General features: G+C 42.4%; 2 protein-coding genes across 5 annotated transcripts; both read left to right on the top strand.

Moving 5' to 3' along the window:
• The first annotated feature begins 895 nt into the window (after positions 1–895).
• spty2d1 (SPT2 chromatin protein domain containing 1) lies at positions 896–9,065 on the top strand. 3 transcript variants are annotated; one of them, XM_040134018.1, is made up of 7 exons: positions 900–1,519; positions 1,872–1,986; positions 2,097–3,599; positions 3,636–3,713; positions 7,699–7,858; positions 7,959–8,036; positions 8,184–9,065. In XM_040134018.1, exons 1-7 carry the CDS (start codon positions 1,457–1,459, stop codon positions 8,275–8,277), a joined length of 2,091 nt encoding a protein of 696 aa, XP_039989952.1. In that variant the 5' UTR covers positions 900–1,456; the 3' UTR covers positions 8,278–9,065. The 3 variants fall into 3 exon arrangements, with proteins under 3 accessions (XP_039989953.1, XP_039989952.1, XP_039989951.1); XM_040134019.1 differs by having other exon boundaries at positions 896–1,124; positions 2,097–3,713; XM_040134017.1 differs by having other exon boundaries at positions 903–1,519; positions 2,097–3,713.
• A 79-nt stretch (positions 9,066–9,144) lies between these two features.
• uevld (UEV and lactate/malate dehyrogenase domains) lies at positions 9,145–13,975 on the top strand. 2 transcript variants are annotated; one of them, XM_040134021.1, is made up of 12 exons: positions 9,158–9,382; positions 10,076–10,160; positions 10,280–10,345; positions 10,475–10,638; positions 10,732–10,873; positions 10,966–11,060; positions 11,208–11,313; positions 11,649–11,819; positions 11,940–12,104; positions 12,357–12,444; positions 12,722–12,845; positions 13,010–13,975. In XM_040134021.1, exons 1-12 carry the CDS (start codon positions 9,341–9,343, stop codon positions 13,172–13,174), a joined length of 1,413 nt encoding a protein of 470 aa, XP_039989955.1. In that variant the 5' UTR covers positions 9,158–9,340; the 3' UTR covers positions 13,175–13,975. The 2 variants fall into 2 exon arrangements, with proteins under 2 accessions (XP_039989954.1, XP_039989955.1); XM_040134020.1 differs by having other exon boundaries at positions 9,145–9,382; positions 10,475–10,873.
• The last annotated feature ends 2 nt before the right edge of the window (positions 13,976–13,977 follow it).

The raw sequence follows: 13,977 nt of genomic DNA, 5'->3' as shown, positions 1-13,977 counted from the left end.
TTGCTCATTGCCTCAGACTTAACCGAACTGGTATTTAGACATTTAGACGTAGACATCGATTTGAGGAGGGAGGAACGACGAGAGTAACACGAGTGAACGGCTTTGGTGACACCTCACATCGGATTTCTAGAGTATTCTAGTCAAGTGCAATATCCACAATGGTAGCGACATCATGTGGTCTACAAATGTCAGAAATGATCCTGGGACGGACATTGCGTAAAGAAACAAGAGCGGAAGTTCCAGTCACACATAAAACCTGGTGTGTGTTATATGTAACGGCCCCCTCTGTTAGACATATTCACTGATGATAACTAATCTGTCTTATTACTTTTCCAGTCTTTTGGTAAATACTTGGTGGCAGAGTTTACACGACTTTCTCAATATTAGCCATTTTGTTTGTTTGCCGTGTGCAAAATGCATCGTCACATTTTCACATGCTAGACATTTGTATCGATGCAGATCGATATAAATTTCAATAACGTTAACTTTTACAGTCAAACTGCACCTGGCGGAACCGTTCCAACCTCTCCACGCTTTATTACCTATCAAGATAGATCACCCCCTCTCTAGCCATGATTTGACGTGGGATAAGAGGGCAAGTGGAGTGTCAGCATCGTAGCATATGAACGACACATTTCTGTGAAACCGTCCTAATCTTGCACACGTATACAAATATAGAAAATAAAAAAAAAATAAAAGATACTACTCCGTCGCCGGATGTATTGCATCGTTTGTGCCAAAATCCTCGTTTCAACATCCTCTCACCTATCAGACATTAAACGAATAGTTAAACCAGAGATATTTTTCCTGATGACATTTCTAATAACATAGTGTATTATGGATTATTTGTATTGTTCCACTTGGAAAAATATAATGAAATCAAGACCGAAAGCATATCCAACTTGATATATTTGCTGACTCTTTGTGTTCTCACAAAGACGGAAGTTCGCAAGGATGATACCTCTCACTTCCTTACAATATTCTCTGAAACCTTTAATTTTTTTCTGTCTTTCTCACTGTTAGTCACTACCAACACCCGGCGAGGGTTATGGCTGAGTTTTTAGTGTTTTTCTTTCTGTAGGCTTTAATCGCACAACTATTCTGATGGACCTGACCTTATTATGGTGTGTTTTATCAGTAAAAAGGGCAAGTTCGTCTTTCAGGCTTTTTGGTTGGCTAACGTTCAGAAACGTAAGGTTAGCTAACTTGGCTAGGATGTGCTAACGCAAGCTGATAAAGTAAAGTAGCGTCAACGGTTCGGTGTCCAGTTTGTCTTTCCATTGACTGTGTTTGATAAAGTGGTTCCTTCATATCTGTCTAAGGGCCGTTTGATAAAGCTAAGTCCTGCGCTAACTTACCTGGTTTGTAAGCTAAAGGCTAACGGTAAGCTCGGCACTCCTGGTTGAGTTTTGCTCGATTCGCTTTAGACAACTAGCTTTCATCACCTGCTGCCAAAATGATGGACTTTGATAATATATTGGACATCGCCTCGCAAAACCAGGGCCTCGGCAGTGCACAGGTAGGTTGAAGATTGACACTTGCACTCAAGTTAATCAGGCCAAAGAGAAAAATGGAGAATAGTGGACAACCTTGTAAGCACCCAAATGCCAGCTCATCTGTAAGTGAGGATCTGATAATGTAGCTAGCTGCTAACGTCCACTCTCGTGACCATGCATGCTAGGCTATGAAGATGACAAATGTGTGCCTTTCACGTATTTAATTTACCGATCAGTGAGGTGAACCTTATATTGACATGTCTTATAAATCCAATTGTATTCCCCTATATTTAAGGATTTCGAAAACTGTAGATAGTTAAGAGAGCTCTGTAAGTGCTCCATGTTCATAATGCCGTGTCTGTCCCTCTTCTGCAGAAGAGATATAGTTTACAGGCTGGACCACCCAAGAAGGACCCAAAGTCGAAAGCTGTAAATCCTGCTGCTGTTCAGGCACTTCTGAAGAAGCAACTAAGTGACTCCAAAAAGAAAGGTAACAATGACAAAATTAAGTTCAGATAGATCATTGGAATATGATAATCATACACATACCGTGCAGAAATAATTCTTAATTGATTATTTAATATGCTTCTTTCTTTTCAGAACTGCAAATGAAGAAACAGAAGGAGGAGCTACTCGCCAAAAGGGTTGAGTTGAAGTCAGACCGTAAAGCACGAGCCATGGCTTCCAGAACTAAGGACAATTTCAAAGGCTACAACGGCATCCCAGTGGTAGAGGCTCCTAAGAAGAGGAGATCAAAACTAGATATGCAGGAAGATAAATCTATGGCTATAGAAGGATTTAGGAATAACTCAATTGACCCAGAGGATGATGAGGATAACTACGAGTATGAACAGACAGATTCAGAGCCAGAGCAGGAGCCAGAGCCACTGAGACCAGGGAAAACCACAGGTGTTAGTGGCAGCAGCAGCAGCAGCAGTAGTAGTAGTAGCAGTAAGCCTTTCTCTAAAAAATCCAGTGGGCCACCCAAACCTGCTCCACCTCCTATGAACTTTGCAGACTTACTCAAACTGGCAGAGAAGAAGCAACATGAGCCAGTTGATCTAAAACCCAAGGTAGTGAAAAAGGAAGAAAGGCTCCGCACAGCTGAGGAGATGAGGGAACTGGAGATGGAGCGCAAGGCTAAGAGACAGGACAAAGACAGAGACTCAAAGGCAGAGAGAGAAAGAGACAGCAAGTCTCAGTCTAGCTCTAGTTCAATAAGAAAAAGCACTTTAGAGAAGGAGCAGAAGAACTGCAAACCCCAAAAGAACTCCTCAGAAAAACCAAGTCTGCCCAGTGGGTCAGGGAAGAAGTCGCATAGTGATAGAGGACATTCTTATTCCAGGTCCTCTGTTAGTGACAGAGAAAGGGAGAGATCCAAGATATCTCACAGTGATAGAGACAGATCCAAGACAAGTTCATCTGGTGCCATAAATAGTAAAGGTTCTTTGAAAGCCACATCTTCTCAGGTTTCAGCCAAACAAGGGTCCTCCAAACCCTCATCCAGCCACAAATCCAGCACCTCAAGTGACCTTAGCTACAAAAAAGAAAGCTCGTCATTAAATCAAGGAAGAGCCTCAGGTTTTCCTGGGACCAGGCCTCCTGGTACACCTGTAACAGGCCAAAAATCTCAACATGGGAGTTCCCAACAGACCAGGCCCAGTCAGGGTAGCTCCTTGAAACAGGGCCCTCCAGTCGGAGGTCACAAGTCTGGAAAAGGAGAACCACTAAGGCCTGGAACTAATTCTGCAGTAAAATCAAGTGGTAATTCAGTAATGAGAAATTCACTAGGCAGCCCTCCTAAGGGAGGGAGCCAACCTCTTCCAAGGCCTGGAGGCATGCTCCAGGCAAAAGCTGGTGGTGTCACACAGGCCAGGCCTGGTGGGAGTGGTCTAAAGGGTCATCCTGGAGGTAACGGATCCCGGCCCCCAGGGACCGGACCTGGTCGGCCTGGCAGTGGGGGACCAGTACCCGGAAGATCGACTGGCAGCATTGGATTAGGACCTGGAAGACCTAAGTGCACTGTGGTGTCAGAGACCATCTCGTCCAAGAATGTTGGTGGACCCAGACCAGGAGTCCCTCCTCGACCCGGGATGCCACCTCGACCCGGGATGCCACCTCGACCCGGGATGCCACCCAGACCCGGGATGCCACCCAGACCCGGGATGCCACCCAGACCCGGGATGCCACACAGACCTATGATGAACAGACCACCAGGTGAGAACCAGAGAGACGATAAGGGTATGATATTACCGAAGAAATTGATTTGTTAACTTTGGACCTTGAGTGAGTAGTAACCTTTAGTTGTACAGCACATTTCAGTACAGTATTACACAGTGTCAAAGTTCAGACAGATGGAGCTGCTAACAAGGCAAAAACAGACAATGAAAGTAATATTGCTGAAACTAAAATAACAAACTCCAGATAATAGGGAGAAAACAAATGGAAGGACGTAAGGACACAGGTGAAATAAAGACAAAGACTGACTTCGGCAATTGTGGTTTTCAAAGTGGGTTAAAATCAAAGCAGAGCAGTATATGGGACAAGAGTTGCAGGTCATGGCTTAAAGAAGAGACTTTCTGATAAAAGTAAGCCCTTTTCTACTTGCATGTGTGGTTCATGCTTTTAACCAGAGCATCTAAAAAGAGTGCATATTTTTGAGTACTGAAAGAGTAATTATTTGTTTCAGGGACTAAAATGACTTGATACTGTCAGATAATATCACCTTCACTGTAAATTCTGCAGATTACCATAGAAACATTCACTCAGTCAACAACAAAATAGAACTCTGAAAGTTCACTGTATTAAAGATATGAAATTAAAAAAAATTGAACTCAATGACTGCATTAATATTGTATGCTATGAATGCAGTGTTTACACAAAACAAGAACAAAGTATAGAATCTATATTTTAAGTATTAAGTATTTCCATATGTGGGTCATTCCAAGTCAAATCCGACAGAATCCAGGAAAACAAGGCATGGTAATATTTTCGGTCATTTTCATAGGACCAAAATTGTATGGGGGTAGCTCGAAGGAACGTGTAAATGTGTGTGGAAATAGGTCAATGTATGGTCATATAGTGTAGAAAGTGCCAGTGTCCTTCCATGTTCCCTTCATTGATGAATACACATAGTTAAAGGCATTGTTTTACCTCTAGGAAAAAACAACGTCCATACTGAAAAAGCAGTGTCTTTCCTTATTATCTCTAAACATGTGTTTCCCAGCTTCTGAAATATTGATTGGAGTAAAGAAATACACGTTTTCTCTTGGCGCTTTTTAAAAATAGGTCATTAAGGCAAGCTCTATTCTTTACGTACACAATAAAAAAAGAAATCACATAACTTTATTGAAAATATATTTTTTTTTTTTTTTTTTTTTTAAATCACAATGTGGTTTAAAAACTATTATCCTTTACCCCAATAACTTGAAGAATAGGAATGAACTGGGTGCTTGTTTGGTGTTTTCTTGATAACATGTAAGGGCATTTACTGATGATTTCACTGTGTCTCAATATGTGTGTCAGTACAGTTTCCACGTGTAGCTTTCTAACATGCACACTGTAAAATTACATGTATAAATACATGCAAACTTTTATGTGGAAACATATTTATACACTCTCACTGGAGTTTGAGGTGCCGATTTAGGATCCTACCTATTCCTCCTTTATACCAGAGGTTTCATCAAAATATTTAAGTTATTTTCAATATCCAGTATCTTACCGGAGACACAATTCCAATCTCAAATGCCTTCTGTTCTACTGAAATTACTGAAAACATGTTCATTCTTTTATTTCTTACAAATTCTATGACACGGGCATTCAATAATCACGGAGATAAAAAAACAAAACAAAACTGTATAAGGCAAAAAAATGTAATCCTGTAATGAATTTGTAGAAAAAAAATTATGATTGATATCAGACATTGACACACAGAAAACATTTTTGTCTTACATCCTACAAAGTGTGCTGAGGCTAGGACTAATACTTTCAGCATATTAATGACAAAATTTGGCTTCCTATGAGGCTATAAAAATGAAATGATAAAGGGTTGAAAAAATATGAAAACATAGAATTTGAACAAAAATATTTTACAGGCCTTGGTTTTGTGACCCATTGATGATATACAGTTAGGCACATAAGTATTTGGATGCTGAAACAATTTTCATAATTTTGCCGCTGTACACCACGACAATGAATTTGAAATGAAACCATCGAGATGTGATTGAAGTGAGGCTTTTAGCTTTAATTCAAGGGGTTTAACAACAATATCACATTAACCGTCTAGGAATTACAGCCTCTATTATACATAGTCCCGCCATTTTCAGGAGCTCAAAAGTAATTGGACGAACCAACATAGCTTTAAATATAAGGATTATTTTTTTGTTACTTGGATGAAAATCACTTGCAAGTAATGACTGTCTGAAGTCTGGAACCCAGTTTCCTCCCTTGAATTGCTTTTCCAGGCCTTTACTGCAGCCACCTTCTGTTGCCGCTTGTTTGTTGGTCGTTGTACTGTCAGTTTTGTCTTCAGGAAGTGAAAAGCATGGTCTATCATGTCAGATGATAGACGTGGCTACTGAAGAATATTCCATTTCATTGACTTGAGAAGCTTTTGTGTTGCTTTCGCAGTATGTTTTAAGGTTTTTATCCATCTGTACTATGAAGCACCATCCTATCAGTTTTGCAGCATTTGGCTGAATCTGAGCAGACAGTGCAGCCCTATACACTTCAGAATTCATCCTGCTAGTTTTATCAGCAGTCACATCATCAATAAATACCAGTGACCCAGTTACATTGGCAGCCATACATGCCCTCTGTCCAAAGAACCTTGTTCCAGAAATGGGCAAGTTTTTTTTTTTTTTTTTTAGATATTTTCGGGCAAAGTCAACTCTGGTCTTTCTGTTCTTGAGTGTAACCAGTGGTTATCAGTTTGTGGTAAACCCTCTGTATTTACATTCCCGAAGGCTTCTCTTGATTGTACACTTTGAAAATGATGTGCCTGCCTCCTCAAGAGTGTTCTTGACCTGGTTCGATGTTGTGAAGGGGTTTTTCTTCACATGGAAAGAATTCTGCGATCATCCACTTTTGTTCTCTTCCGTGGTCTTTCAGGCCTTTTGGTCTTGCTGAGCTCGCCAGTGCATTCCTTCTTTTTAAGAATGTACCAAATTGTTGATTTGCCCACTACTGAAGTTTCTGCCATGTGTCAGGATAGGTTTGTTTTTTCAGCCTAATGATGGCCTCATTTGCATCGACACCTCTTTGGAACGCATATTGAACAACCACCAGATGCAAAATTCAACACTTTGAATCAACTCCAGACCTTTTTATCTGCTTAATTTGTTGTGAAATAATGAGGGAACAGGCCACAGGTGGCAATGAAACTGATTGTCAGTCAATGGTCTAATTACTTTTGAGCCTCAGAAAATTAGGGACTATGTATAAGATGGCTGTAATTCCTAAACGGTTAATGCGATATTTTTGTCAAAACCCTTGAAATAAAGCTGAAAGTCGAAACTTCAATCACATCTTGGTGGCTTCGTTTCAAATCCATTGTGGTGGTGTAAAGAGGCAAAATTATGAAAATTGTTTCACCGTCCAAATACTTACTGATTTGACACGGAATGACCAATATGTATTCACAGCTCATATAAAGTGCAATGTATGACTTCACAGTATAGCATTATATTCACAACCAGGAGCACATTAAGCACTTAATTTTGACAACCCATTTGATAACCCATTAGTAACACATTACATTGAACATGCGTGTTTTAACAAAAAATAATTATGTTAATAATATTTTAATAATGCAGTATAATATAACAAACAGCTGCTGAAATTTTGCTAACGGTCTGAAATGACACAATCAGAACTACAGGGCAAAGAGTTTGTTTGCCAAAGTGAATTAAGTGTGTCAGCAGCACTCAGCAGCCATTGTCATCATTCCTGGGTCAGAGAGCAGCAACCTCTCTGACACAGATAAACAAAACATAATTTCAAAGTCATTCACCTTTCAGCATGAAATTGACTCTTGTAAACTCCATTATTCTCAAATCAGTAGCTTGCTAGTTTTAACATTCCTTAACCCCCCAAGCAAAAGCAAATGTCCTCTTCATACAGTATGTTTATATTCATGTCTAGCAAAAGGGCAAAAGCCAGTACCCTGCATATTTAAAAGTGAATTTCTGTATTAATTGTCCAGGTACGATGTTACCACCTATCACATCTGCCTACAAGAGGAAATATGAAGATGAGGAAGACGAGTGTGACTCAGAAATGGATGATTTCATTGATGACGGAGGGGACGAGCCAGAGGAAATTTCCAGGCACATTAAGGAAATCTTCGGCTATGATCGAAACAGGTAAGTGTTATCCCGATACATTCTGATTTCTTATATATAATCCAGTTTTATTCTGGTTCAAATTCTACACAAAAAATGTATTTTCTTTTAACTTCCTCAGATATAAGGATGAGAGTGACTATGCACTTAAATTCATGGAGAGCAGCTGGAGAGATATGCAGAAAGAAGAGGCCAGGAGGTAAGATGAAAATAATAAACAAAAAGTAAAGCTCACACTCCTTAACTCCTTAGGTCCTTAACATATGTACTTTCGGTCCCGAAAGCTGCACTATTTACCTCAATGATATGTCATTTTTTTCTGTATCCCTGTGCTTTGTTACTTTAGCCTGAGAATGGCTGTGCAAGAAGATCTGGAGGAGGAGAAAAGGGAGGAAGAGGAGCTGAACAGGAAAAATGGCAAGAGGAGAAAAAAGAACTGATGCCCATGAATGAATGAATGAATGAATGAATGAATGAATGAATGAATGACTGAACTCCCCGCCCCGGTCTCCGGAAACATGGAACAATAGGTCTGCCAACCTAACACATGAAGCCCAGTGACTGTGTACACCCTGGGCTCCATAGCTTTCTTTCCGATTTTCTCACTGTTCGGACGAAAACTTGAGTGGAGTGACATGTGACATTCGTTCAAGAGGAAAACAGTGGAAGAATTTTAGTCAGAGACAACCCGAAAAAGTCAGAGATTAAATATGCACAAATCATTCAGGCATTAGGTCGTTAGGATTTAATGAAAATTTGTCACATATTCCCTGTTATATTATTTATTTTCCCCACTGAGTGCAGGGTTTACACTGTCAACAGTCCTAATTTCTAAAAGGAACTGAGCTGCAAAGAGAAATAAAATATGGAGGATTGTTATTTTTTTTTTTTTTAAAAAGACTAACAGTGGCATACAATGTCAAGTGCTGATAACGCGCTATTTTTGAGCAGATGTTGCATATTTTTCCAAACTTTGATTATAAAGTCAGCTGAATATGCAGAAAACATTACCACTTGATGTGTTGTGTGTTTCTCTTTAAAAGTGTTTGACAGAAATGGTTCCAAAAAAGGCTTTTATTTAATTTAATTGTCTACTTTTACGTCAATGTTTTCTCAGAAAATGACAATCTTAGTAATATAATAAGATGTTAGATTCTACGACACGTCACTTGTAGAAAAAGGTATGATTTTTGGTTCCCAGTGAAAACAATGAAATATTTTCTTGCCATATATTGTGTGGATTATTGTTTAATTTTTTTTTTAAAGTAATGCATTCTCCTTGAAAAACTCTGACTGGTATGTTGTAGTTGCGACCGTTTTCGTCCCTCTCGGCTTGCCGTACCTGACGTACCGAGTGGGAGGGATCTGTCGCTTCGCTTAGCTACTCCTGAAAGTTTGCGGAAGTTTGTACAGCTGAAGTTGAAGTCAACTATCAAGAGGGTAAACCTTGAAAGAACCGTGTTGTTTTTTTTCTTTTTGTTTATTTTGTTTTGGCCTAAATAGATGGACCTCAGTTCAGAGAAAATACAGCGGAGCCTCTCCAAGGTTAGTAATGTATCAGATGTCCAACTTTGAAATCTGTTTTTAAAGGAAAGTTGTTTAGGTATCAACGCCGGCGAGCACAGCCGGCTAGTCCATGTTAGCTGCCGCCAGGCTACGCTGACCGGCTGAACCTGCTCTGTCACTTGACATGTCCTGGAGAAACGTGGATCATACGGAAATATCATCCAATATCAGACGAGAGCGAAGTGCTCACTCACTAGATGTTTTTTCAAAAACAAAGCCAGTGATACGAAATCTCTCGATGAATGCAGTGACAGAACAAAATCACTGCACTGGCCTGTTTGCCACCTGCGTTTCGCAAACTTACCGCCAAAGCAAATCGCAAGATCTGTCAAAGGATATTCATTGCAAGCTGATTTGTAGCCTCGCTCTCATCTTGTCCTTCAGCTTCTGCTGTTTAAGTGCGCATGAGTTAAAAAAACAAAACAAAACAACAAAAAACCCCATGTACTCCCAGTGAAGCTGTTGAGCCCAAAGCTCATGTTCATGTGTGATGTGAAGCAGCATACTGCAGAATAAAATCCTGAAGGATCTGCTGAATCCTTTTAAGAAAATGGCTGTATAATGTTATTGAGCCTTAATCGACTGAGGGATATTGGGTTTGGTGCTACATAGACACTGAAAATAACTGCTTACATATGGCAACTACAGATGTCCCCCCTTCTCTGATAATAGTACAAATTCCATGATGTTGCTGTCGAGGAGCTGCAGAAAATCCATCGAATCTACCCCGGGATGAAACCTGCCACAGGCACATACAGTGAGTTTTTTTTTTATTTTATTTTATTTATTTTTTTCTTCTTGGAAAACAAACTTCAATCACCTTACGCAGACCTCACATTCGCATTTTGGGCTTACTGCTCCTATTGTCACTTTCAGCGTTCAGTGACAGCACCCAGAAAGAGCTCCTGAAATTAACCGGTAACGTCCCTGTCAAGTATGGAGGTAAGGCGGACCTCTGACAGCCCCAGAGTCAGAGTAAAGGCAGAAAAGGCTCTCTAGTCTAATGGGGGATCGGAATGTGTCACTGTGGGGTCGGTACTATGAACTGATGGCGGCGTCCGTGTCCCCCAGGTCGCACCTACAACTTCCCCATTCAGCTGTGGCTGATGGACTCCTTCCCCTTCACCCCTCCCATATGCCTCGTGAGACCGACCCCCAACATGGTCATCAGAGAGGGCAAGCATGTGGACGCCAGGGGGCGGATCTATCTGCCGGGGCTACACAACTGGGATTACGTAAGGCTTGACACTTCATGGGGGGGGGATTTTAAATTGCGGGCATACCCGGTCCTGCGGTGTTCTCACCAGTTTCTCGCCCCCCCCAAACAGCCCAAGTCGTCCGTGGTGGGTCTTCTGACCGAGATGATCGCCAAGTTCGAGGAGGATCCCCCGCTGTCCTCAAAGACCACAGGGGACAACAGAGACCCCCACGAGCTTCTGGCATTTGTCTCCAGCCTCCAGATCAGTGACGGTGCTTCACTTGATACATGCGGGCTTTGTTTGCCGATGATCAATAATCAGATGCGCACGTGCTGCTGTGAGCTTAACTCGTGTCCGTTTCAGGTGGAATCAGACATCACGATCAGCCGATCGACAAAGTCTCGGTTATCGGGGGAGGAGATTTGGGAATGGCCTCTGTGATGAGCATTTTGGCTAAGGTAAACCACCCTTTTGTATTATCTTTCAGGTTATTTGAAACGATATTGTGCCCCCCCCCCGCTTGAATTAAAATGTCAAACTCTTACATTACGACGCTGACAGTTAATCCCCCCCCCCCCCCTCTCTCTCTACTTTTCTCCATCCAGTGTAAAGTGGATAAACTGGTTTTCATCGATGTCGCCGAGAGCGCCACCAAGGGCGGCAGCACAGACTTGGAGATTTTCGGCCTGCCGAGGGTCGCGGTGTCCAGAGGTACGTCTACCTCCGGCGCCGTCCCACGGGTCGCTGCTGACGTACGGTGCGGCCGGGTGGCATTGTGCCCGAGGAGGCTCGCGCCGGACGAGCCGCATCCTGACCCAGCCGCTGTTCCGTAGCCGACCCCGACCCTTTGACCTGTCAAGAGTGTGAAGGAGGGAAAAGGGGGGAAAAAAAAAATCTATCCATTAGGGATTAACTGAGAGTTAAAACGGTGTTTGGGGCTAGAAACGACAGCAGTGCTGGAAGCTTTGGCTAGTTTTTCTTTGGCTAGTTTGCTGTTAGGCGTGCGCAGGACTTAACTACTGATGAAACCCCCCCCTCTCTGTTAGATGTGGCGGCCTCCGCGGGCTCCAGAGTCGTCGTGGTCACTTCCAACGCTTGGAGCAGCGAGCAGTCGTACGTGCGCGTGGTTCAGACCAACGTGGACTTGTACAGAGGAATCATCCCGAACCTGGCGCGACTCAGCCCCACCGCCGTGATGCTCATCGCTTCACAACCAGGTGGGTAACGGCGGCCGAAGGCGCCCCCCCCCTCCTCCGACAAGGAACGGACCACTCTGCCTTTTAACCCCTTTTGTACCGTCAACTGGTTTTCCCCCTCTTTTCTCCTCCTTTCCCCAGTCGACATCATGACCCACGTGGCCTGGAGGCAGAGCGGCCTGCCTCCGACGAGGGTGATCGGAGCAGGGTGCAACCTGGAATCCGAGCGACTCAGTCACATTCTGGACATTAACATGAACACGCACAAACCAGCCTGGGTCATAGGAGAACTCTCGGACAACAAAGGTGAGCCAGAGAGGATCGATTCAAATCTTTCGCGGAAAATGCCGGACTCGGCGTTTCCACAGACTGCTCTTCCATTCTTTGCTCCAACGTCTCATCGCCTTCACTCCCCTCTCACCCTCTTCGTTCGTGGTCCTCGTTTGCTCATCCGCCTTTTATTTGCTTTGTCTTGGTTTCGAAACGTACGTTCTTCCCTGTCTCCGGAGCTGTAAAGGCCACTTCGTCGCTGAGGTTGCCGGTGTCTTTGTCTTGCAGTTGCTGTGATGAGCAGCGCCGGGCCGAGCTCCGGTGCGCAGCCGGGGATCGCCCCAGGACCCAGCACTACCAAGCCACTGTTAGACAGGTACCGGCATGAATGAGTTGAACACCGAGTGAGGGCTTTGGGCTCTGTGTAATCTGGTGTTTTGAAGACTTTGTAGCTGAAGCAGCTGGATCTGAACCCTGCAGACACAGGTGCTGCTGAGGGGAAGTTTTAGGAATTTGGTGTATTAGATGGGATTAGAAATTGTAACACTACAGACACCTCTTCTTGATCGTGCTTCACCAGTTTGCTTTTTCATAAACATTTAAAAGTTTAACAGTAAATATTCCTTGTGATGCACATTTCTCTGTATTTGTAGAGCGTTTGAGATGATGAAGAATCGAGGCCAGAGGTCGTGGTCTGTGGGTCTGTCAATCGCCGACATCACAAACAGTATCCTGACAGATAAAATGAAGACCCACTCGGTCTCCACCCTGGCACAGGTAGCTTTTAGAAAGTGCCGCTGTGTCAAAATAGCATTATTTTCACTGTCAACCTTCGCCACGGTGTGAAGTTGTGGTTGCCTCCTCCTCTGTTATGCTGGTTTTCATGGGTGTTTGGTTATCCAAGACGTTAGGGGTTCACCTGTGTTCTCCGTTTGCTTTAGGGCTGGGGTGGTATAGACGCGGAGGTGTTCCTCAGCCTGCCGTGCATCATGGGATCGAAAGGTTCCACACGCCTGGCCGGAGCGTCACTGGGGCAGGAAGAAGACTCCAAAATTAGGGACAGTGTCACGTCCCTTTCCAGCCTCTTGAGTCAACTCAGGATATGAGGGATATGATTGTACTCCCAGTTTGTGGCTTTACTGAGCAGCCCGGGAGTAGGCAGTTCTCCGCTAACACACCCTCAGCAGACAGACAGTGCATGAGCCTAAATTCAATGCAGTTTCAGTTGGCTACTTAGAGGAATTTTGAAGTTAAAGGACAGTATTTCTGTCTTAAATATGTCTAATTTAATCATTAGATTTCCCAGTGCATTAAATGTGGTTGGAAAAAAAAAAAATCTGAAACATTAATGTAAAGATTGCATTTTTTTTTTGTATTTCAATTTACCAGGACTATTAACATGTTCCAAATTTCCAAATTGGAACCTGTTACATGAATGTATGTAATTCTTTTTGAAAGCTGTAAAAAACTCTATGCAAAAGCATCTTAAGAATAACGATGCTTGTAGTTTTCAACAACCGGATTTTTGTCAACAGTTCAATTTGTATGTGATAATGGAATTATTTTTTCTACTAACCCCAAACTAATTCCTTTTGGAGAAAATCAAGGTATAAGTAGATCTAATATGAAGCATGTGTATTAGATGCCGCACGTGGTGCTGTTATTGAAGAAATACTGTGTCACTGATGAAGTACAGCTTGTATATTTTAATAGCCTCATTTGTGGTCTTAGTAGTGTTTACATATTTAATGATGAAATGAAAAAGCTTTTTAAATACCTTTTAATATTTAAATGGCTTTTTCTCTTACTTTTTCTTTTGTGTAAAGATGTTGCACAGCTAAAACTTCACTGTATGTACAGGGAAAAAAAAGGATTTTGTGGGTGTGCAATAAATATCCGACACCAGATG

Source organism: Xiphias gladius, chromosome 8 (genome assembly GCF_016859285.1).
Source record: "Xiphias gladius isolate SHS-SW01 ecotype Sanya breed wild chromosome 8, ASM1685928v1, whole genome shotgun sequence".
In the NCBI taxonomy this organism is placed as follows: Eukaryota; Metazoa; Chordata; class Actinopteri; order Istiophoriformes; family Xiphiidae; genus Xiphias; species Xiphias gladius.
This window is presented reverse-complemented; position numbering and strand designations above follow the sequence as displayed.